Below are 24,878 nucleotides of genomic sequence, written 5' to 3' on the forward strand. Positions count from 1 at the left end.
GTCTATGAGTGGGTGTGTGAGCCTGAGGGGGTCTGTAAGTAGGTGCATGAGTCTCTAAGTGGGTCTGTGAGTAGGTGCATGAGTCTCTTAGTGGGTGCATGAGTGTGTGTGTGAGTCTCTGAGTGGGTCTGTGAATGGGTGGGTGTCTGCTTAGGTCAGTCAGTGGGTGCATGAGTGTCTGAGTGGGACTATGAGTGGATGCAGTAGTGAGTGGGTCTCTGACTGGATGCTTGAGTGAGTGAGTGGGTTTGTGACTGTCTGTGTATGCCTATTACTGGGTCTCTGATTGGGTCTGTGAGTAGATGCACAAGTCTGTGAGTGGGTGTATGTGTGTGTGTGTGTGTAAGTCTCTGAGCATGTCTATGAATGAGCATGTGTCTGATTAGGTACATAATCTCAGTGGATAAGAAAGTACATACAACACGGTCACACGACAACACAACCTCAACATCATCTCCTACGCCGACGACACCCAGCTGATCATATCCCTCACCGAAGATCCCCACACTGCCAAAGCTAACCTCCACAGAGGAATGCAGGCCGTAGCCGACTGGATGAAGGACAGCAGACTGAAGCTGAACTCAGACAAGACAGAGGACCTCATTCTCGGACCCACCCCATCAGCCTGGGACGACTCTTGGTGGCCCACGTCACTAGGCACAGCCCCGGAACCCACGGACCACGCACGCAACCTAGGGGTCATCCTCGACTCCACTCTCTCCATGACCAGGCAAGTCAACGCCGTCTCCGCGTCCTGCTTCAACACCCTCCGTATGCTCCGCAGGATCTTCAAATGGATCCCCCTCGACACGAGAAAAACCGTTACCCAGGCCCTCATCACCAACAGACTCGACTACGGGAACGCCCTCTACTCAGGAACTACAAGCAAGCTCCTGAGACGACTCCAACACATCCAGAACGCCTCGGCCCGACTCATCCTCGACGTCCCCCGCCGCAGCCACATCACACTCCACCTGAGAGGCCTGCACTGGCTCCCCGTCAACAAAAGGATCACCTTCAAGCTCCTGATCCACGCACACAAAGCACTGCACAACACCAGACCCACCTACCTCAACAACCGACTCAGCTTCCACACCCCCACCCGAAGCCTCCGCTCAGCCAACCTCGCCCTCGCCACAGTCCCTCGCATCCGAAAAGCCACTGCCGGCGGCAGATCCTTCTCCTACCTCGCCGCCAAGACCTGGAACACTCTTCTCACCATTCTACGACAGACCCAGGACCTGCTGGCCTTCAGAAGACTCCTCAAGACCTGGCTCTTCAACCAGTAGCACCCCTCTCCCCAGCGCCTTGAGACCCTATTGGGTATGTAGCGCGCTTTACAAATGCAGTGATTGATTGATTGATTGCTTAGGTCAGTCAGTGGGTGTGTGATTCTCTCAGTGGGACTGTGAGTGTCTGACTGGGACTGTGAGTGGGTGCATGAGTATGAAACTCACAAAAGGTACGTCCCCTTTGTAACCAGGGTCATTCCTGAAACAAGTGAACTGGAAAGAAAGAGGACAAGAACCCTCACTCACCCAAGGGTGACATGCTTGATCTCACATTGAGACCGCACGACCCCCATCCACGGAGTTGCCAAGTGAGACTTTTGTGTACTGAGAGCCGAGCGTGGCTGAGGGGTACGGTGTGGCTATAGAGAGGTACAAAACTATTCCTCTAAAAAGATGGAGATGGTGTATTAATTAGCCATCCTTTCCGTGACAACAATAGAACATTGCCAGTATATCCATCTGTTTGTTGATGCTTGATTTTTGCAGAGTGACTTGAATGATGATCTGGTCCTGATGAATGCCTAGAGTACTGGGTTTGAGTCTATATAGAGGCAGAAACATGTTGCCCATGAAGGGGGTATATTTGTTTTGAACCTCTTGTTGTTTAATCCTATCCAAGGGTACCACCGAATTAAGCTATTGGGGACCCTGAGATAGTTTTAAACATTCGCTATTTTTGGGTTTGTGTACTCTGCCCCTCATTCACCTTTTTGCTCTTTGGGATTCCCTACCTAAAACACCTCAGCTCCTCTCCACCTGCCCTTTTTGGGTGGGGAGTTGTAGCCCACATCTGGGACCTGGCGGTCCCAATGTGAGGAGGGAACTCAATGATGAAGCATGTCACCCTTGGGTGAGTGAGGGTTCTTGTCCTTAAAAAGGATCACTCTCTTTCAAGTTCACTTGTTTCAGGAATGACCCTGGTTACAAAGGGGAAAATTCCTTTTGTGAGTTTCATTGTCTAGTTAGGGAGTGGTACATTTCCCCCCCCCCCTCCCCCCCCTTTATCCCCTCTTGGGGATTGTCTCCTTTGGATCTCTTGTGTGTTTTTGAGTGGGTGTGTGAGTGTCTGAGTGATTCTATGATGGGTGCATGAGCTTCTGAGTAGGTCAGTGTGTGGCTTCTGAGTAGGTCAGTGTGTGGGTGCATAAGTGTCTGAATGCCACATTGACTAGATACGTTAGTCTATAAGTGGGTCCCTGAGTGGGTGCATGAGTGTCTGAGTAGGTCAATCAGTCGGTATGTGAGTGTTTGAGTGGGACTATTAGTGGATGCATTAGTCTGAGTGGGTCTCTGACTGGGTATGCGTGTATGAGTGGGTGAGTGAGTGTCTGCATATGTCTGTTACTGGGTGTGAGTCTCTGACTGGATCTGTGAATGGGTGCCTGAGTCTTTCAGTGGGTCTGTGAGTGTATGCATGACTGAGTGACTCTGTTAGTGGGTGCATGACTATGAGTGGGTCTGTGAGTGGGTGCATGACTGTGAGTGGGCCTGTGAGTAGGTGTATGAGTCTCTTAGAGTTTGTGAGTGGCTACATGAGTGTCTGAGTGCATCTGTGAGTGGGTGCATAAGTCTCTGAGTGGGTCTGTGAGTGGGTGCATAAGTCTCTGAGTGGGTCTGTGAGTGGGCACATGACTGAGTGGGTCTGTGAGTGTATGAGTCTCTGAGTGGGTGTGAGTGAGTCTCTGAGTGGGTCGGTGAGTGGGTCTGTGAGTGACAGTGTGAGTCTCTGAGTGGATACATGAGTGTGTGTGTGAGTCTCTGAGTGGATCTGTGAGTGGGTGCATGAGTCGCTGATTGGGTCTATGAGTGGCTGCATGAGTGTCTGACTGGGTCTGTCAGTAGGTGCATAAGTGTCTGAATGGGTCTATGAGTGGGTACACAAGTATGTGAGAAGGTCTCTGAGTGGATGCACAAGTGTCTGATTGGGTCTGTGAGTGTGTTTGTGAGTATGAGTGGGTCTGTGAGTGGCTGAATGAGTGTTTAATTGTGTCTGTGTGTGGGTGCATGAGTCTCTGAGCGGGTCTGTGAGTGGGTGCACAAGTGTCTGAGTGGGTCTGTAAGTGGGTGTTTGAGTCTGAGTGTGCAAATGTCTGAGAAGGTCTGTGAGTGGGTCTGTGAGTCAGTTCATAACCCTCTGAGTGGGTGAGTGTGTGGATGTAAATTGATACTTGTATAGCGCACTACTCACCCGCAAGGGTCTCAAGGCGCCTGTGAGGCGTCCACTCCTGGGCACCCCCAAGGTGGAGGCCAGGCATCCTTAGCGTTGTGGGGGCCGTTGTGGAGATTAAGCAAGCTATTGCCCAGAGTTGCAGAGAGGGACTCCATGATTGGAATAGGCACAGAGGAGAGAATTATCAGGTCCGTGGAATTTTTGAGCCCAAGACCTGCCGAGGCTAAACCTCTGCATCAGGGTCTGCCGCTCTAATCATTGAACCACACTTCTCCACTGAGTTGGGTAACAATAATCATCTGTTATTCAGCGCCAAGATACCCCGTCAGGGATGAACGTGCGCTTTACAAATACAAATGTTATGTTATGTTATGAGTTGGTCTATGAGTGTGTATATTACTATTTAAATGAGTGTGTAAGAGTTTTTTTTGCAAAGATTTGGGACTCCGCAGCAACATTACCCAGGGGCTGCGCTGAGTGGTGTGATGGAGTTGCGACTTCACCCATGTGAAAAAACTAGGTTTCTTAACATTTTAAAACTCATAAAAGGTCTTTTACACACCCACAATGCATCCATGGGGTCAGGATACCCCTACCCTGACCCTTTCTATACTATTTGCCTTCATATTTCATCCCCTGAGACACAATCCCATTCTACAAAATGGCAACTGCAATTTTGTATTCACATTAAAAGCAGTCAATAACAGCATTACCCCTGGTGCATTGATCTGCGAAGGATCTGCTTCCCTATATATATAAATTTGGATTTTCTTTAATATCTCCAAAACTACTGAACGGATTTACACCAGATAAGAAAAAAGGTTCTTTCTGGACCAAGAGCTATCTTTCGGCCAAATCTGGTGTTCCGTCCAGTGGTTCGGGCTGTAGTCGTATCTAAAATCTCTATGGAAACTAACATGGGAAGAACATTTTTTACCCCCCTTTTTCTCGGCCACCGCTTGATGTATCACACTGAAACTTTCCATGCACAACAAGAATCACCGGGGCACTGTTCTGAAAAAGTTATTGAAGATTCATCAAATGGGGCGAAAGATATAGGCAAGGTAAAAAATGCTTTTCCTATGGAAACATGATCCTAACTATAACTACCTACTGGCAACCGCCAGTAGGAAATATTTATATATTGCAATAAGTCCTGCAGAAGCCCGGTCACTTCCACCAGGAGTGCGACCAGTGCAAGAGAACGGTTTCAGGTCCTGTTATTAATGTCAGCAAAAGCACAGTGTCGCAGTGAAGATACAAAGATACTAGCATGCCATAGTCCATAGGTTTGTCAGTAGTTTAATCGGAAACACATTTCAACCATAGACAGTCATCGTGACGGCCCAACCAAACAGTGTGCTCAATCACCTTAGAAAACAAACATAAAACCATAGATTTAGAAAACGTGTGTGCCCCTTTGGTGCATGCATTTGTAAAATAAAATTAAAGTTCTCAAAATTGTATAAAGACGTGTCAAAAATGGAAATCAAAACCTAACATGAACATATAATTTTAAATATAACTTAATCACCTTAGCGCTAACTAGCGCCGCATATTTCTATTGTGACATGAAGAAAAAGGGGGAGAGCAGGCAAAATAAGTGCGCAATTGAGGCAAATTATTCTCGTAGGGGAGGAAGATAAATACGTGTGAGAAGTGTTCACCTTGGTAAACATATTACTTACTTTGAAAGGTCAAAAGCTGAATATCACCCAAAGTGGAGAAAACAGATCGCCGTTTGTGGGCCGCATGCGTGTTAGCAACCATGTTCAAAGCTCATGCCAATAACCTCTAATATTAGTGATACTCGTATGAATGTGAAAGTGCACAGGTTACAAGTTAGAATTACACTGGAAAAAATATACAATAAGATTTAATTACATTGCATTAAAACTGTGAAAAATAAAAACATAGCACCATTTCCTAGCCCAGAGACTTCTGTAGCATAGTGCGCACATTCCTTGTCACATTCCAAGATACAAACAGAAAATTAAAAGAAAATCAAGGAAAGATATTGGCAATACATAATGAGCACGAAAAATGCGTGAAAGCAAAAACACATGGCATTATTTCCCCATCTGGTGGCTACAGATATTGTAACCTAACACGCATACCCTTAAGGAAAGACTTTATCAATGTATAATGAGCATGATCAGTGTGATAAAGTATAAAGACATGGCAATCAAACCCTGCCTAGTGGCTAGAGACATAGTGACACAACGCACATATTCATTGTCATAGTATAGGTACTACACGGTATTCCGAATCCTAGTATTAGCAATAGAGATTGAACAGATCACGGGTCAAGTGGTCACAGCCACCTCTGTAATCTCATGTTGTCATTGTTTGTTACAAGCCTCATAGCTAATATGAAAGCGAAAGGGCTCATCAACCCATTCCAAAGCCCCCCGGCACAAAGGTATGCTGCAGAAAGTGTGTAAATTTAAATTTTGGGTATAAAAAATGAAAATAAGTGCATCTGAATATGTTACCCTTTGGAAAACAGAGGTACAATTAAAAATCAAAAATCCAAGTGCCCAGCTTGAAAAAGGAGGGGACGTTGCTTAAAAGAGACAGTTTGATGGTAATGAGACAGAAAAAGCTGAGGTCAGCAGCCGCCAGCCAACCAAAGAACAATAATTAAGAACGTCAGGTTACTTCGAGAGAAAACCCATTTGTCTTACATACATGTAAAATACATCTCGTATAACTCCATCAAAAAGAAATAAAGAGGCTTTCCACAACCAACCCATCAAAGAAGGGGAGGGGGTTGCTTGGAGGGGAAAAGAGATAACTGCACAGAACATCACTGCCAAATGTTCACATCAGTCGGTGTGCACATGAAGCTCCTCATCCTCATTAAAGTCTCCTGGGGATTTGCTACCAAGAAGAATAATATACTCTGATTCCAGAAGTCTCAGATTCTTCTCTCTTTCACCACCTCGCAGACTAGTTGAGATCCTGACAATCCCAAAAATGACATATGGTCAGGGTTCTGATTATGAACCTTAAACCAATTCCTGGCAACAAGGTAATTGATATCATTGTTTTTTAATCACCCTGTAATGCTCTAGTATCCTCTTTTTCACGGGACAGATAGTGCTGCCCACATATCTGTAGCCACAAGGGCATTCCAGAACATAAATGTAGTAATCACTGCCACATGTGATGAACTTGTTAATGTAGTGTGTTTTTCCCATGGGTAGCTCATACGATCTCTGATTGCTACTTCCTTTGCAGGCTCACACCTACCGCGCTTGTGAAATCCTCTCTGCTCTTGTAACCAGCCCTCGTTTACGCTTTGTGCACCAGTCTAACAGCATACTAGAATATCCTTTATGGATTTCGATTTCTGATATGTGATTAAAGGGTGGATGGGCACTTTACTCCCTACCACAGGGTCGGACTTGACCAAGTGCCAATGTCTGGCCAGCATATTCCTGATAGCGGAGAACTCACTAATAAAAGTGGTGGATGGGGGTACAAACTAGCCTTTTCCCACTCCAGTCTAAGTATCAGTAGGGAAATTGTTGGTTCCGAAGGGCTAAATTTACTATTCCCATTCCAATGTTTGCAAAAGTATGAAAAGTGTTAAACTTTCTAAGTACTACACATACCATTTCAACTCATGATTATTTTCTAGAAAAAAAAATAATATTTAACAATAAACTATTAAATCATATTTTATACAAAAAAATGTGTCCAATATAAACTTTAAAAAATACAAAATCATTTTAAAAGATTTGATTAATTGAAACTAATTTCACTAAAACATTAAATACAAAAATAATGAACTTAAATTATTGCTTAAATTAAACAAATAAAATTAAAACAGAATTTAAAAATACCTTTTACAAATATTAATACTAAAAAGATTTAACATTGAACTAATAAATAAATCAAATAAAACAAATCATTTTAATAATAAGGCATGGATAAAGTGGGCCACTACCGGGGATGGTGGCCTGCTGGGGTCAACAGAGAGCAGACCACCATGTCTGGGACTACTTTGTCAATAAAGCTGTTTGTTTTTAAATGCAGCCCGTTTTCCTTAAAGAAAAACGGAATGCATTTAAAAAAGAAAAATTCAACTGTCCAGTTTCATTTCTTGAGGGCAGGCAGTGGTACTTGGGACCACTGCCTGCTCTTGAAAAATGTTTGCGCACCCATTCACAAAGGGGAAGGAGTCCCACTGGGACCCCTTCCCGTTTGTGAATGGTTTACCACCTACTTGAAGTAGGTGGTAAACTGTGAGTTTTTTGCGACCGCAAATGCGGTTGCAAAACACTCATATATGGCATTTGCACTCGCTATTAGGAAGCGACGCCCTTGGCACGCCCCTTCTGAATACCGAGTCGCTAACCCTATTTTGCGAGTCGCTAATAGATTAGCGACTCGCAAAATAGGATTAGTACATTATGTATCTGTTTTTTGCGGTTGCAAACGGGCCAGATGCCCATTTGCGACCGCAAAAAACTGTCGTACATCTGGCCCCTAAATTACTAACAATAAAATAAAACTGAAAATATAGGGCATAATTTACAAATTAAACTTAAAAAGGTAAAATAACAAATAAAAAATTAGACAGTTTAAAAAATATTAATCAATCTATAATTTACATTTACAGAAAAAATAATTAACATATAAATTAACTTAATTACAGTTTTGTTTACTTTCCGCTCTGTTCCCATACAAACTGATCAACCAGCTACTAAAATATAAGTTACTAACGTAAATTTAAAAATTAAGATACAATTAAATTATCAAATTAATCTTAAAAAAATACATTAATAATTAAACAACTTACATAAAACATAATCAAATATTATCTATTTACCAATACAAATATTCAACATTAAAATAATTATATTTAATTAACTTCCCACCCTATTCCCTTATCGTCCAAACAACCTGCTACTACATTATAAATTACAAAATTAATTTAAAAAAATACACATTTGAAATTACATGCTATATTGTAATAAATCAATAACAACTATACTAAAAACACTAGTACTTAAAATTAATATGCTAGCAAATCCGTAATAAATCAATAAAAAATATATTTATTACAAATATATTAAAGTAACAATATTAAATATAGCAATATTCTTAAAAACGACATTATATACAAAAAAGATGGTCTTACCTTAGATGTTGTGTTCACGATATTTTTGTAGTCCTAATATTTTTGACAGGGTTTTCATGTCTGATATTTTGGTCATTCGCCACTTTGGCAGGGTCTTGTTTATTTAGGTGTCACAGTTTTTCTATCTTTCTCTTTTTCCATCTTTCTTCCTTTTTTCTTTTGTTCTAGTTCATAGTTCGATGATGAAAAATAAGTGGTGACCCCCAAATACGAGTGCTCTCGACAACCATCTGCAATCACTATCACAAATTATGAACTGAATGTCAGTATCTTAAGAATGTTTCATGTAAGTGGAAAGGGCACTTCCCACCACTAGCACAAAGTAAGCACTGAATTTCAATGTTTTAACCATTTTGATAGTGGGTGTTCCATCAGAGGTAAAGTGCTGAGGATCTGTCAACATGATCCTGGTGAAGTGTATCCAAGTATGTTTCGTTGAATTTGATGCTGAAGAAATATTCCTGTAACCTTTTGTGATTGACATACTAATGACAATTATACAGTGCACAACCCAACAGGGTCTCTTGATGCAGGACATAGTTTTAGTAAATCTACTTGTTGCATCAAATCTGCATGTATTTTCCATTTTAATAAATGCACTATCAATTGAAAAACTGAAAATGCTGGAAGGGAGCCAAATTGTGAGGGGTGTATGTGCAGAACTAAACTAAATACATTTGTACAGGGATACTGCTGCTCTGGAACAGGGTATCATGGCTGTGGTTCCAGATGGGAACATAGAGTAAAAAAGAAAAGAGATCAAATCAAAGGAGAAAAAGAATGCCTGAAAGGAGTGACATCAGAAGAGATTTACATAAGCACTGCAGCGACTAACTAGGGTTTGAGATTTGAGTGGAAAAGACATAGTTTTCAACTAAATGCAACATGTGGAAGTGAGTCTACACCGTCACAGTAGAGGCAATAAAGGATCAGCTTCCCAGGCAAGAATAGTGTACCTAGGAAACCACTAGTAAGTTACATTGGCCAGTGTTTAATGAACTGCTGGGGCAATAAAGCAGGACCAATATTGTAGAACTGCAGGTGTTAAAAATTCCAAAATTGGCAACAGGTAGTCAATGTAATGAAGACAAATGTGTGGTGATTGAAGAACATGTCCTGGTTTCAAGAAGTACTTTGCAGAATTTTCAAATCTCTTCAGTCCAGAGAGAGCAGTGCTTTGGTATGCTGAATAAAGTGAGCTGCTGTAGTCCAGTCATAAGCAGAATAACCGCTCAGCAAAGTTTTTTTGTTTTTTTTCCGGAAGGGGATGGCAAGAGGCAGATTTATTTTTACCATATCCAGAAGGTAAAAGCAGGGAACACAAGTATGTGGAGTGGAATATCTGTGTCGGTTTGTCAAGACCACCAGTCCTCTGTACAAACATCTGTAAGACCTCCAAGTAGAAGCATTTGCATTTTATAGGAACTGAACCAAAGAGTGAATGCATCCATGCAATCATTCTTGGTAATTGAATAGTCACTATCTATATGGATTATCAGTTATGTGTCATCCGCACAGAAAACAAAAAACAAGACCGGTGGAATTGAGCATGGCGTGGAGAAGGCAAATTAACCTTAAAGTAATGTGGAAGGGGCTGAGCCCTTTGGAACACCACACAGAAAGAATTTGAAAGCTAATGTGTAGGTAGCCAGTGAGACAGCCTGATTATGATCAGATATAACAGAATAGGCTAACAGAGCGTAGGGTCGCTCTCATATCCCATTTAATCTCTAAATTACAAAGGGGTGAAAGACAATGTGGAAGGTAGCAGATACTCAAGCAGGATGAAGAGGATTGAATTAGCTGCAGAGTTAGTGATGGATTGTGATAAACGGTTGGCACTGCGCCATACTCAGGGATTACATTAAAGTAGTGAAGGCTAGGTAATATAAGTTTATATTAGTGTAGTCATCCTAGTATTTTTTTTTATTTCAGATTAACGTTCCAGCCTTCTGCATGATGATGAATATGCATGATTAGATTTGAAGAGTCACATGTCCCAGAAATTTGAGTAGGCATACAAAAAAGCAAGAGATTACATTTTATGAACATACATATCTGTGAAGTTATAGAATACTTCACTGTAGAGGTGTGGCTTTGGCCGAAGTTCAGCTGTAAACAAGACATGGAGAGAAATAGTTTTCGATGAACAAACTCTAAAGCCAAAGAGAGTGCTAAGAAAACAGCTGCAGTGTGTGATTCTGTGTGTTCTGTGCACTGAAGAGAGTAAGTAGTAGGTACACAGAGGCTGACAGTGAATTTATCATGATGGATTTAATAGAGGACTAGACTATATCTCTATCTAGTATCATTGTGACATAAAAGAACATCTCCCTCTTCTTGACAGGTCATTATGTAAGAGACAGTCCAAAATATAACAGACATTACTGTGGGGAAGATTCAAAGCACTTAGCGAATACCATATGTTATTGAAGATATCAACAAAATGAAAATTCTAAGTGTGCCTCGTCATGTTGAGATCTTGCTTATCTTGGTAGTCTCAAGGGATTCACAAATCCCATGAAACTTCTGCTAGAATTCTGTGTGCACATATCTATGTGTACATTACACATCACTGCTTAAAAAGGCTTACCCTGTTGACCACCTATAGGATATCTACTTTGTCCAATGGCAGTCGTTCATTTAAAATACCCCAGAGCACCAGAGCACTAGAAGACGTAAGTGCCCTCGAGGGAAAACGCTTGAGAATCTAGAACAGAAATTCGAATGATCTTGAATCGCATCTTCAAGTAGAAATATTGCTGTTGCTCATTCAGATTGGGTATACAGGAAAAGAACGCCTCGTGGTAGAAGCCTCCACGCAAGTTAAGTGTATCACGGTAAGAAAAATTGACAAAAGACTTGTTAACTGCACTCTGCTCTAATATATTGAAAAAACAGAAACATCTCACTACCTTTGAAATAGGAGGAGGTGTGAGAGGGAGACGAGGTGTAAGAGGGACAATCAAAAATATTCCAGACTCAGGATCAGAGATATTGTACATGTTGCGGGTTTATTTAGCAGGAGCCCAGCGACAGCTCTGGATTCCTGCATAACGGTGTGCTGCTAGCCTGGGTTCAGCTTCAAGCAAAATGTAGGATCCTTGTGTCAGTGGATTCACTTGAGAGGAATGCATGCAGAGGGAAAGTTGTGTTCTTCAGAAGTAGCTACATATGATGGCAGCCGCATCTGTGCAGACAGATGAAGTACCTCATGTTCCTGATTCCCAGCTACGGTACCACCGCCGTACAGCAAGTTTCTCATGGTTATAATAGGATCTGTCATGCTACTTACATCAGTGAGGACATACTTGCGACAGGCAGGGAGTGTGGCACCGCGCATTTCTAGCCACTGGCAAGCCTTTTATGGGATTTTGCTTATAAATGCCTAGATTAGGGCTGCAATCATGCAGAAAAATAACATCAGCGCCTGATGACCAAACAGTCCTGGCTGGCAGCCATAACTGCACACTGCAGTCTTATTGTGTTTTCTGTTCAATTTCTATATAACGTGAGGGACATGGCCAAGCTCATGTAACAATGATGCATATCCAGGCAAAAGTTTTTCTTCGGTACAACAGGGGAGATGGGTCTCTCAAAGGCACAATAGTAGGTTAAAGAAATCACCTTACATGAAGGAAGGGTCCTTCTGAGCCACTTCCCTTGTAGCCTGAATACTATGACAGGCTGTTCAAAATGTAAAAGTTAGCAGCGATGTCACTGACAGTCATTTGGAAATAGCTCATGGCATCTGCTGCATGATCCTACAATCTGCTATGAAGGTTAAAAACATGAACTTAGTTGAAATGCAGTGTTCGATAGCTGATGTTGAATTCTCTAATGTATTACAATCTGTTGGCTCAGCTCACCCAACTCCAAAAGGCTCTGGTCATCCAACGAGGTATTTGAGAAAGAAAGTACACTGAGGTTCTTGAGATGTTGAAAACACTGTATTATGGATGTCGCTGTCTCCAATATTCCTGAACCCTCTGGGAGAATGAGTTCTTCCAGATGAACCAGAGAAACCAAAGCTGTTGCTGTGTGGAAAGAAATAGAAAGTTTAATCGGCCACCATCATGTATATTCCTAAATCCAAACACCTTGTGGCTCATGTCTGCTGCTCACAGGTATATACCTGACGACTGTTATTGTCATTTTATATATATATACATTTAATATTTAAAACTGCTCTGGTTTGAACATGTAGCGGGATCTATTATAATCACACAATATTATTAAAACCTGATAACCTGGGGCCGTATTTCGTTTGGGGAGCATTGGCCCACTCTGCACAGTGGCACATCTGTAATTGGGTGCGGTGGGTACAGACCGAAACACAGCACCCTACTACTGGGAATGCGCTCTTCAGAGTGCAAGCAGAGAGCCTCACCTGCACTGTGAATAGCACATTAGTGAAAGGCTGACTGGCTATTTGAAGATAGACGTCAGTCTCTCAATGGACGGCACAGACCCTGTTTTAAAGGGGGCAGACATGCCACTTCAGGCAGCTGCAGTGAGAGATTACACTTGCCTGCAAAGGGATGCCTGGGGGGTCCCTGGTCCACCTCTACCATCCTTTCAAAAGGCACACTCGTAGGCGGGGGGCTGTGACTGAGTGCCACCTGTATGTGAAGCAGTCATTGTGTCTCCTGGTGGCCTCTTTGCCTCTGCACTTCGTTCGATAACATTCTGCAGGCATAAAGGCAAAGTAGTTCCTCTTGTACATGGGGCCAAACCCCGATACAAATGAGGGAATGTTTCCTTGAGATCACAACCTAGGGGCTCAACATGTGGGCACAAACACCCGGTGCACCCCACCATGACACTTCATATATTACAGCCCAGGGGCCCTATTATGGAAAGAGCGCACTTTCCCTGTTTGCGACCGTTGCACTTTAAAACAGGTGACCAGGCGCAAACAGGGAAAGTACCCTCTATTACATGGAATGCACTGCCCCAAGGCAAGCCACAAACTCCCACTGCCCAAAGGGCAGGGCATTCAGATGAAAAACAGAGCGGCTGCTTTGAAGCCGATCTGTGTTTGACAGGGCAGGTGGCAACCCGCCTGCACTTTTAAAGGGGACTAGAGATCCCCTTGCAGGCGGGTGCAGTAAATGACTGCACCTGCCTGCAAGGGGATGTCTGGCGGGTCCATGTGACCCCCTTGCCCCTCTGCAGAAGTCTGTAATCAGGGGGCGCCCTGACAGCGCATACTGACAGCTTCTTTGCCTTTGCGCCCATGTCTATGGGTATGGGCGCAGGCGCAAAGGGATTCCCTCATTTGCATGGGGCCACATCCCCATGCAAATGAAGGAACGCCCTTTGAAGGTAGCGCTGGCCCTTTATGTGCGCCAGCGCTATCGGTATTACAGAAGGGGATGCACCGGCATCTGCGGCCCTTCTGTAATACCAAAGTGCACCAGCAGCATTTGAGCTTGTAGGCACAGTCCTGATAGAATAGAACTACCAGGGTTCTGCAGGTAAACCTAGGATATGGGAGTTACATATGAGGCTTTGTACAGCATAGACACTGGGTGCATTAATTAGCAGCCTGGAAGTTTGTTGCTTCAACAGTTCTCCGCTTTCAGGTCAACATTCTGTAAAAGCACCGTGTCCAGGTCAGTTGTGCTAGAGCCACATTCTAATGAACTCGGTTCAGGACTGTTTATATTAATTTTTGTCCATTGGTGCTTATTTTATTGTACAATAAAGTACACTTTGCTCTGTGTTGCATAGTCTTTATTCACCAGGGCCGACTCTAGAGCGGTGCGATCGGTGCCACCGCACCAGGTGTTGACTTGGGGTGGGGGCGCCCTGTTTGCAAATATATTATGGCTTCCCCGTTCCGTGCCTCCAGCATTTTTCAGACATCAATAAAAATGTCAGGATAACTACTCTGATTAATGCTCTTCCTGGAGAAGAGAGAGGAGCTTTGTCTAGTGGAAGTTCGACTCCTCCTAAGGTAGCTCAGCAGGTTAATATTCCTGCTGCTAAGAACGTGTGCAATGCAGATCACGAAGTGCATATAATGTCAATAGGTTACTGATTTTGTCAGAGAGATCTTTTTGATACTTGCAGTTTATAAGTTAAAATCCTAAAATGGAACAATGATCTATTAACTGTCTTTAAAAGGTGCACGCAAACTGCAAGGTGTATATGAGACCTACATGTTTTTTTGCCCTGTCTTTCCTTAACCTAATCTTGCAAAAAGGGTTCCGTTGGGTAGAAATGAATTATTATTATTAAAGAGAAACCCTAACAATTAGTGTTATGTTTTAAATTCTGAATTTGTGCTTTTCCAGACCAAGGACTCCTAAGCTATGCTACCTACCAGTATGGATGACATTTGACTCCTACATCTTGTAATCCTCTGTCTTATGTAACATTTCCTATACACTGATTTACATGTGTGATTGTCTCTGTTAAATGTGCGTAAAATGTAAAGTGCTCTGACAATTCACACTGGTATGAGTGGCGCTATAAAACTAAATGAATCTGAGAGACTGGTGCTGGAGACTTGAGGAGCACTGTTAAAGGGTGGTTGTGAGGGAATCTGTGGCAGCGGTGGTCATTGGGGGGGGGGGGGGGCGCCAACAAACATTTTCGCACAGGGTGCCACCAGTGCTAAAGCCGGCCCTGCTGGCAACAAAGATAGGACACAGATCTACGTCTGCACAGCACCCAGTATCATCTTAAGGATTTTTGTGGCTCTGGCTCAGACATATTTTAAAACCCTCTGTTAAGAACAACTTGGAATTTTATCACCCATTTTCTGCTAATTCCTGCTGATGCCACACAATACTGAATTATATGCTAAATTTATTGGCATAGCCGCACGTAAGTTGCCAAATATAATTTGCCCTGGACCCCGAAAATCCATAAATTGACACTGGGTAGACAGAAAGAGAGTGAGAGGTAGAAGAAAGCAAACAAAGGGAGAAAGACTGAGATTAAGAAATATACAGGAGTGATATAGACAAACAGAAAGTTCACCTTCCCAGTGAGCCCCGTGAAAGGTGGGCCCTGGTCAATGGCCCACTTTGTCCATGCCTTAAACCGTCTCTGACAGCACCACAGCTTATCAGCTCATTCCCCTTCCTAATGGCTAATGCCCTTGAGAGAATTGTGATTTGCGAACAAGGGAGCTGTCAAATTGATGAAATAGTGATTGGTAGGACAGTGCAGGGCGATGATGTTGATGTTCTAGGTTAAAGCCGTGTTTGGAGGATACATTGAAGAATGTACCTGTCCGTAGCAGCCATCTGAATGAGTAAGTTTTACAATCTTCTGGTGCATCATATGTTATAAACTTCTATGTTTCTTTTTTGTTGTCTGTCTTCTTGTACTGTTTTTGTTTTTATGCATTGACAAGGCTTGGTTGTATAGAAACAAGCACTAGCAAAGCAAAGCTGATAGGCCTTGCCTTTGAAGGCTATCAGTCTATCTTTTTGCTGTGCCAGTTATTGCTGACAATGCTAAAACAGTGACAAAAAGATTTGCATCAAGCCTACCAGACAGCACATCTGTCTGTCTGGTTGCAAAGGAGCTATGCTGTTGTGGGCTTGCCAATAGCTTACAGGGGCTAGCAGTTTGTAAAGGCTTGCTTGGGCCCCGCACGTTAGGGACCACGTGGCATTTCGGCCTGGCTGAAATGAGGGACACCACACACACAGTCAGGGTCTGGGCCGGAAGTCCCGTGCGACCCCCGCCCGTTTATTTATAGTCTCTCTGGCCACGCCTGGCCAGAGAGTGATACAAAGTGTGCAGGTGCTTCCTGCAGCCTTACGCTGCACGCCGACAACTAGACCGCTACATCCCATCCCAAATCAGTTCTTTTCTTTTCGCCCCAGCAGCGTGCTCCACGCAAACTCAGATAGTTGACTGTTCGGCTGTGGATTAGGGCGTAAATTATATTTGTGTCTCACAGCCTCGGTGCCCCTGGTCGGGCTACCAGTTCTGGGCTCACATGGTGCTTCTGTAATGGGTTATTCTCTTCTGTTCTTGCCACGGTCGGGGATCTCGGTCGCGGACTGACAAAGTGGTCGATGCTCGGACCCATATCAGCCGTGTCGGTGTACTGAGGTCTTATATCACCTCGGCGATCTTCCTCCGATTCCGGAACTTCTTTAAACCACGATATATTTCGGGTGACTACCTCGCCGTTCCTTTCTGCCATCACAGCAGTACCTCGGACCTCTTGTACTAGCCATGACCCTGCCTCATACGGTGTTCGAAACTTCCCTCCAGGTCTACGGTTTCTTATCAGCACCCGGCACCCTGGCCTCAGAGTTCGACTCTTCGCTCTCCTCCCTTGACTGGCTCTGATGTTGGTCATGGTTCTCCGGCGCTGCGTGGCAGCCGCATCATAGGGTTCTTGTTCCCACGTGTCAGCCACCGGAAAATTGTCTCGCCGAGGCCCGGCTAACATTAGCGACCATGGGGTTCTCTGGGTCGTGCAGTGTGGGGTGCTGCGATATTCCCGTAGGAATTTCTGTAGTACTACCTCGGGGTCATCTTGTTCTGCCGTGGCGATGCGCAGGATCTTGTTCAGGGTCCTCATGAACCGCTCTGCTGTGCCATTGGCTTGTGGCCATTGAGGCGTTATGCGACGATGTTTTATTCCCAGCCGTGCCAGGAATTCCTTGAACTCACCCCCTTGAAAAGGGGGTCCATTGTCAGTCTTGAGTGATTCAGGCAGCCCAAACAGTGCAAATGTTTTCAGGAGTACAGGGGCGAGGTGATTGAATGCTGTGGATGGTAGTACTTCCACACAGGGATACTTCGAGTAACTATCCACCAGCACCGCGGTGACTCTTCCATCTGGGAAGCTCCCGAAGTCCAGGCTCACACTTGCCCACGGGGCAGGTGCTGGATCCTCCGTGATTACAGGGGCCGGTGCTTCGGCAGTCTCAGTCAATTGGCACGCTCGGCAGTTCCTGACTACTTGCTCCACGGCTTCTTCTAGCCCGGGGAACCACAACTTCTCCCTGAGACGGGACTTCATTCTGTTCGCCCCTTGGTGGCCCTCGTGTGCCAAACTGGTGATTCTCTCCTGCAGGCTTGTCGGGATGACGATTTTGGACCCTCGCAGCAGGATGCCGCTTTCCGTTGTGCTTAGCTCGTCCCGCACTCTCCATATCTTCCCCAGGCGCGTCCTTTCCGCCTCATTCCAGCCTTGCACGTTGGTGAGAAAACCATCCCATGCCCCTGTTCTTATGGTGTCTACCATTCTCTTGAGGACCATGTCCGACGCCATGCTTGCGCTTACTTCTTCACACGACACCGCTGGAGGGCACGCCCACTGAGACACCATGTTCACGAAGGCTTCAGTCTTCCTCTCCTGACAGGTGTCCATCTTTTCCTGCTGATTTGGGTGACGCGACAGAAAATCCGCCGGGTTTTTAGCACCTGGCCGGTATACCAGCTCCATCTGATATTGCTGAAGTTGTATAGCCCATCTCTCGATTCTTGGCGGTGGGTGCGGGGCCGTCCCTCGAAACAAAGGGAGTAGTGGTTGGTGGTCAGTGACCACTCAGAACGGGTGCCCGCTGACGTACAAATGAAAGTGGTTGCACGCCCACTTGATGGCAAGGGCTTCCCTCTCAATTTGTGAGTATCTGGTCTCTGTTGCAGTTAAGGCCTTGCTGGCGAAGGCCAGCGGCACCCATGTGCCTGGCTCGGTCTCTTGGGTCAGGACTGCTCCCAGTCCTACCGGACTAGCGTCCACAATCAGCTCTGTCTGCCGATTGGTGTCGAAATACGCCATCGTCGTGCTGGCTAGCAACGCCGTCTTGATCTTCTGGAAGGCGTCTTCTTCTCTCTTGGACCATTGCCACCCCGCGTCTTTCTTCGTCAGTTGGTGCAGCGGTTCGGCTATGGTCGCCAGGTCCGGGATGAACCGACCGCAGTACGTCGCCATGCCCATGAAACTCCGTACCTCTGATGCGGTGGTTGGTGCTGGTGCCAGGTGTATCGCTTCTGACTTCTTGGGGACAACGCTCACTCCCTCAGGACCAAACACGTACCCGAAGAACTCAATGGACCGCTGGAAAAACTGACATTTCTCCTTGTGTAACGTCACCCCATGTTCCGCTAGCTGCTTCAGCGTCGCTCTTAGTCGGCGGTGGTGCTCCTCGAGTGTGGTTGAGTGTATCAGAATGTCATCGCTCACATTCATCACTCCTTGAAGCCCCATCAGCACTTCTTTCACTGCATTCTGGAATATTTCCGCGGCGGAAGATATTCCGAAGTTCAACCTGCGGTACCTTCGTAGTCCTAGATGGGTCGAGAATGTGGTTATGTACCTACTGTCCTTGTCCAATTTTAGCTGATGGTACCCAGCGTTTAGATCTAACTTAGAAAACCACTGTGCACCGTTGAGGTCGGCTAGAATGTCTTCAACGGTGGGTGTCAAATGTCTTTCTCTTTTGATGGCCCGATTCGGCATTCGCATGTCAATGCATATGCGGATCTTCCCTGGTTGACGAGGTTTCTCCGCAATTACCATTGGGGACACCCACGGAGTCGGACCGGACACCTTCTCAATCACCCCTTGCCGTTCTAGCTTTGCCAGTTCTTGCTCGACCAGCGGGCGCAGGTGAAACGGTATTCTTCTGTGCCGTAAAGCTATGGGCTTTACCGCGGTGTCAATGTGTAACTTGACTGGAGGCTTTTTGATCGTGCCTAGACCTTGAAACAACTGTGGGAATTGTGTCAGGACATCTTCCATTTGTGTGGCCTTGACGGCATTGGCGAACGTGACTAGTGACAGGTCTTCTGCTGTGTGGCTTCCAATTAGAATGTCTGCCTCCTTGTCCACCACATGGAACGTGGTTGTGACTTCTTGGTCTTCTGACCGCACGGTCACTGTCATTTTTGCCTTGAGCGGTAGTGGCACCTGGCTCCCATACGTGAGGATCCGTACTTTGGAGGGCATTAGTGGAGGTTTTGTCTTGAGCGCTCTGTAGTGTTGAGATCCCATAACATTTACGGAGGCCCCAGTGTCTATTAGTGCGGTGACTTGTGTCCCTGCGATCGAGACTCCGCAAGTTGGTTGAGGACGGCGTTGTCTCTTCAGGTCGCACACAAATGACACGAAGTGGCACTCTTCTTCTTCCTCCTCGGACGAGGATGCTTCGACATAGCGAGGATGTCCTGCTCCGGCTCTTTGGGTCATTGCCCGTGGCACTTCATCTAGGTGTAGCTGCTTCACTTGCTTGTATGGCGCCTTCCTCCCGGTTGATCCTCTCAGACGTGGCCCTCCTCTGCACACGCTTGCAAAATGGTTAAAGGTGCCACACTTTGTGCAAGACTTCCCCCTTGCTGGGCAGCTCTCCGGAGGATGCTCTTCCTTTCCGCAGTAGCCACACTGGGGTTTCCGGGACGTTCGGGAGGGCCACCTCCCTCGATTGCCCCGTGTTACCGTGCGAAGTGCGTCAGCTCTCTCTGTCTTCACCGTGACTGTCGGTTCCGCGGCGGTGTGGAGGGCCGCCTCCATCGCAGACGCTCGCACATCCGACAGCTCATGTGACCTGGCTAGGATGAGGATGTCCTCTAGCGCAATGCGCGGTTGGCGTAGAATGAGTGTTCTTAGCGTTTTGTTGCAACACCCTTGGATCAGTTGCGCCCGGGCTTCCTTTACGGGGTCATCTTCAGTACATGTGCTAGCTAACTCTCTCAGGCGGGCGTGAAAGGCGCCATCGATTCCCCTTCCCGCTGCTTTGCTTGCCGCAACTTGAACCTCTCGTAGTCGGGGTTCAGCTGTGGATCGAAGTGTGCATTTAAGGCCCTGACTGCTGCGTCATAATCGGTTGCGGGACCTGTATTCGGCAAATGCGCGAACAGTTTATAAATCTCGTCTCCCGCAAAATGTAGCAGCAACGAACGTTTCACCTTGTCGTCCGTTTCCCTTGTGGCGATGAAATAGTTGTCGAGGCGACCCAACCATACCTTCCATCTCGGGGACGCCGTCGCAGGGTCGATCAACTCACTGAAAGGAGGTAGGGCGCTGACTTGGGCGTGCGTCGGTGTCACTACAGGTGCAGGCGTCACCGTCTGTCTACTGGTACTTGCTGCTTGGTCCACCATTGTAGCTGTGCAGTAGGGGCACACCGAGAGCCAGCCGGCGAGGAGCAGACCCCACCGATGGGACGTAGGGAAAACCAGAAGTGGTCACCACGTGCTGCGCTGCGGCGAGACAGATTGCACTCAGCCCCAAACTGGGATCACCAGTACGTAGAGCGACTTCCCATGGTCAGCTGTGCCACCTAGGCCAAGACATGTGTCGGGAACTCGACAGCTATGAGATACATGCCACCAGACTTTGCATGTGCCAATGCTTGATGACAGTCAGGCACCGTATCACCTTAGGTCGTAGGTTGCATAGTTGTCTCTGCCAATGCTTGATGACTGATAGGGATCAGCAGCCACATCACACGGAGCACCTTGGCTTCCCACTCCAGCGCTCAGGGGAGGCACACCAACACCCAGGGGCAAACGCACGCAGCGTGCGCAGAGCAGCACAATTGGGAATCCGGAGCGCAGGGGCAGGCCTCAGCGCGTGCACCACTCGCTCACCTCCTCGGCGTATGGGCGGTCCCCTCGGAGCACGCGACTCGCGCTGCCGGCTTCAGAGAGAGGGACGCGGGTACGCCGCAGCGGCACACGGGCCCAGCATCGCAGCAGGCAGGCAGTCCGGGGCTCAGCAACACAGGTCAGAGTTGCGCGTTCCTTCTGCTCCCGGGGCACACGCGCGTTCGAGCGGTGGGCAGACAGCGCCCACCTTCGTCGCCAGTGTAAAGGCTTGCTTGGGCCCCGCACGTTAGGGACCACGTGGCATTTCGGCCTGGCTGAAATGAGGGACACCACACACACAGTCAGGGTCTGGGCCGGAAGTCCCGTGCGACCCCCGCCCGTTTATTTATAGTCTCTCTGGCCACGCCTGGCCAGAGAGTGATACAAAGTGTGCAGGTGCTTCCTGCAGCCTTACGCTGCACGCCGACAACTAGACCGCTACACAGTTCACCCGTTGTTTTATCGTCCCTCACATTAGCTTGCTCCTTATTCAAAGGCTATCCTTCTCCCATCTTGTGATTTAGTACTTCCCCTGGAGCATAGCCTATTTACTATCTCTCTGTTTGGCTGGATTCTATCTTTCCAATACTAACTGATAGGAAACGATTTTTTTACCGCACTGCAAGACTGTATATGTTTTCCAGCTCTCTCTATCTCTTGTCCTTCTCCCCTCCTCCATATACCTGCCCACTGCACCGCCTCCCTCATGTGCATCAGCTCTGCCTTGTGTGCTTCTCCCCGTGGTCAAACTTCCCAGTGCTCCGTTTGGCTTGTTGCGGTCTTCCTAGTACGCTTCTCCCCCGCCTCCCTATGTTGCTTCCTTGTTGTTTCTGCTTCCCCGCACTCACTGCTGCCTCCCACCTACACCTGTTGCCCGAAGCTCCCCACCACACCCACTTCCTATTGTTAACATATTTTTGAGAGGGTCAGGCAGCAAATTGTTGTTGACCCCCATCCCCCAACCCAGAAAATGTCTGTTTGCTATACTTCATTTTCATGTATTCATTTACCTTCTCGGATTTCCCAAACTATTATATAGCATCTGCATCATACACTTGCACATACGTATGATGATGCTACGATGGCCTTTTTTTCCATTTCATTTACCATTATGTGGTGGTACCATTCTGAGATGGTCAACATATTGTGGATGAGCATTATTAGGAAATTGCAGCTGCTGGGCAATACAAAATAAAGAAATAAACGAAATTAAAAGAGATGCAGCTGTGTGTGGGAGCAACAAAGGAGCAGAGGAACCAACAAAATGCTGCTGAGAGGCCTGCAGTAACGGTGAACAGGGAGGCCAACAGGGCCATTTCTACCATTAGGCGAGACTAGGCAGCCGCCTAGGGCGGCAAAAGGGGGAGGGCGGAAAAAAAACCATGAGTTTGGGAATCCCCTTGAACAGCCTTTGACCTTGAAAGCGTATTGGGTAGCGCCTTCTACAATTCGACGTGACGTCACGTTCGGTGCCATAGGCGGGGGCCATGTGCGCCGATTTCCGACTTCCGATTCGCTCTCAACCCTGTGCTGACCCCAAGGTGCCTGCCCGCTTCTAGAAGCATCCGTTCGTCTGAGAGGTAATGGGGAATATGGGTGTAAATAATGTAACTTATCATTAGGGGTGCATTTATAGCTACCAAAACAGACATCGTTTGTTCTATTTTTAGCAACCACCTCTTGAAGGACCACATAGACCTAAATGTATTGTGGCAAAATCATGGAGCTTACCTCACAATGACCATGGAAGATGTTCGCCATTGACCAGCACTGTATATATGTTGATTCTGAATTGAATTTCACGTTGACAAAGTCGAAGATTTCGTTAAAATATTTGAATATAGTGAATTTATATTTTGAATGAATCGGGCAATAATACATTTAATTATTCATGAACTAATGACGTGTGGTTCACAAATTCATGAAGCCTGTATTGTCGGACACCATGAGACTACTTTCAGCATAGGGAGCAGACATCATTTTCTTGTTGTGTGTACATAGACAGAGCACATTCCCCAGTTGTACTAAAGTCAATTTCTCAGATTAACAGGTAATTTTAAAAGAAAATCGGAGTGTGCATTTGGAACAATATATTATTAAAACTTTGAAAAGTAGCAGATTGGAGGTTAATTTCAATAGGCAATGTCCATCAGTGCTTAATCCAGGTCTACAATTTCCAGCTTTTTCATTTCGAGATCTGGCCTGTTCCAGTCTGGTGATCCCAAACCCCTGACCTTGGGGTGGCCCTGCTGCTCCCAGCATTGGATCTAAGTGGATCACTGCCTGCCTGGATCAGTTGGCCCTTCTTATGTATTGCACAGATTCCCGCCTAGGATGGGGATGAATGGTGCAATTGAGCTATTGTTGGTCAGATTGAAGGAGAAGCAGTGAGAGAAGTCTAACAAACAAAAGCGGTTACCCTCATGTGATCTCCACTGGTGGCAACATGTCCACCATGATCAGTAAAAATAAGGACTGCCATAGAGGAACACAGCTGATAGCCCATTTAGTTTATGGTGGCAACTGCCATCTTTGAAGACAGCAGCAGTCTTATAAAAAAGCAGTAGATCTACATCCAGTTTCTTTGCATCAAGGTGGCAGGACTGACCTGTCTCTCCTCATAAACTCACTTTTTCAAAGACACCTGATCTTCCTGATGCTCCACTGAACCTGTATGTGAGTGATACCAGTCAAAAACCTGCTTTGGAGCTCCCAAACACCATCCATTTTTTTCTGACGTTAAATGAAGTTTCTGTCCTGTTTGCTCTTCCTATGTAGGTGCCTACCAGAAGGGACTGTTGGGAAACTGGTCATTCAGCTTGCCAAATTAAATACAATGTCTTGGTTGGTTGCATCACTACATAAGCCCTTGCATTCTACCAGTTAGAGCCTGACAAAAGGTATATAGAATATTAGGATGCAAGGATGACTAGTTTGTTTTGCTGGTTGGTAAACAAATACAAGTCTCTCTTTGGAAGGAGAATGGGTTAATTTGTTGGGAAGGGGGCAGCGAGCGAGCGAAAAAGAAAGTGGGTGCGACTGGGATGTGCCCATGGGTGGCCGTGCAGTTGCAAACTAGATGTGAAGTGGAGGAAGTCTCTTTGCTAGAAAAGGATGGTTATGGTGTAAATTCCTAGAGGCTTTGGGATTGAATGGGTTGTGGCTGCAGACTGTATTGGGGTTGAGAATTTAGAGACTGGGCAAACTTGTATGGATTCTCGAGACAAATCTTGAGGATGAAGAAGGAAGGTGAATTCAAGTTCTGATGTCAATGGTTTTCTGTCAGTATGCCACCATCCAGTCTTTCTTCCATCACACTATCATCAATGTGAGAAGGTGGCCTGATATATGCTGTCCACTAGTTCTAGTGGGCACCCTGTATCAGTCCAAACAACCCCTTATGGTGATAGGTTAAAGACAACCTTTATTGAAAGCTATCCTAGTGGTAGCTATGGAGAGCAGCCTTTAGGCTAAGTCTTGAAGGAATGTAAAGCAGCTTGTTTTACCAGTCTATAATCTCTTGAATGATCAAATGAAACAACAACCACACCAAGTATATATTCAAAATATATGTATTTAAGATAAAACACAGCCCTCTAGTCTCTTTATGAGACTGGAGTTCGAAGTACTTAGTTTACAAGTCAGCAATTATCAGTAATAGCACAAATAAACGTTTGGGCCCTAGGGGCGT

General features: G+C 45.9%; 1 protein-coding gene across 2 annotated transcripts in view; it reads right to left on the minus strand.

Moving 5' to 3' along the window:
* Positions 1–24,878, minus strand: part of LOC146865550 (baculoviral IAP repeat-containing protein 1-like) — a 649,379-nt gene that overhangs the window by 176,058 nt on the left and 448,443 nt on the right. For both annotated transcript variants that reach the window (XM_085632368.1, XM_085632367.1), the window contains one exon: positions 12,484–12,651. In XM_085632368.1, the coding sequence (XP_085488494.1) occupies positions 12,484–12,651 (168 nt within the window). The remainder of the gene's footprint in view (positions 1–12,483; positions 12,652–24,878) is intronic.

Source organism: Triturus cristatus, chromosome 2_1 (genome assembly GCF_964204655.1).
Source record: "Triturus cristatus chromosome 2_1, aTriCri1.1, whole genome shotgun sequence".
Classification (NCBI taxonomy): Eukaryota; Metazoa; Chordata; class Amphibia; order Caudata; family Salamandridae; genus Triturus; species Triturus cristatus.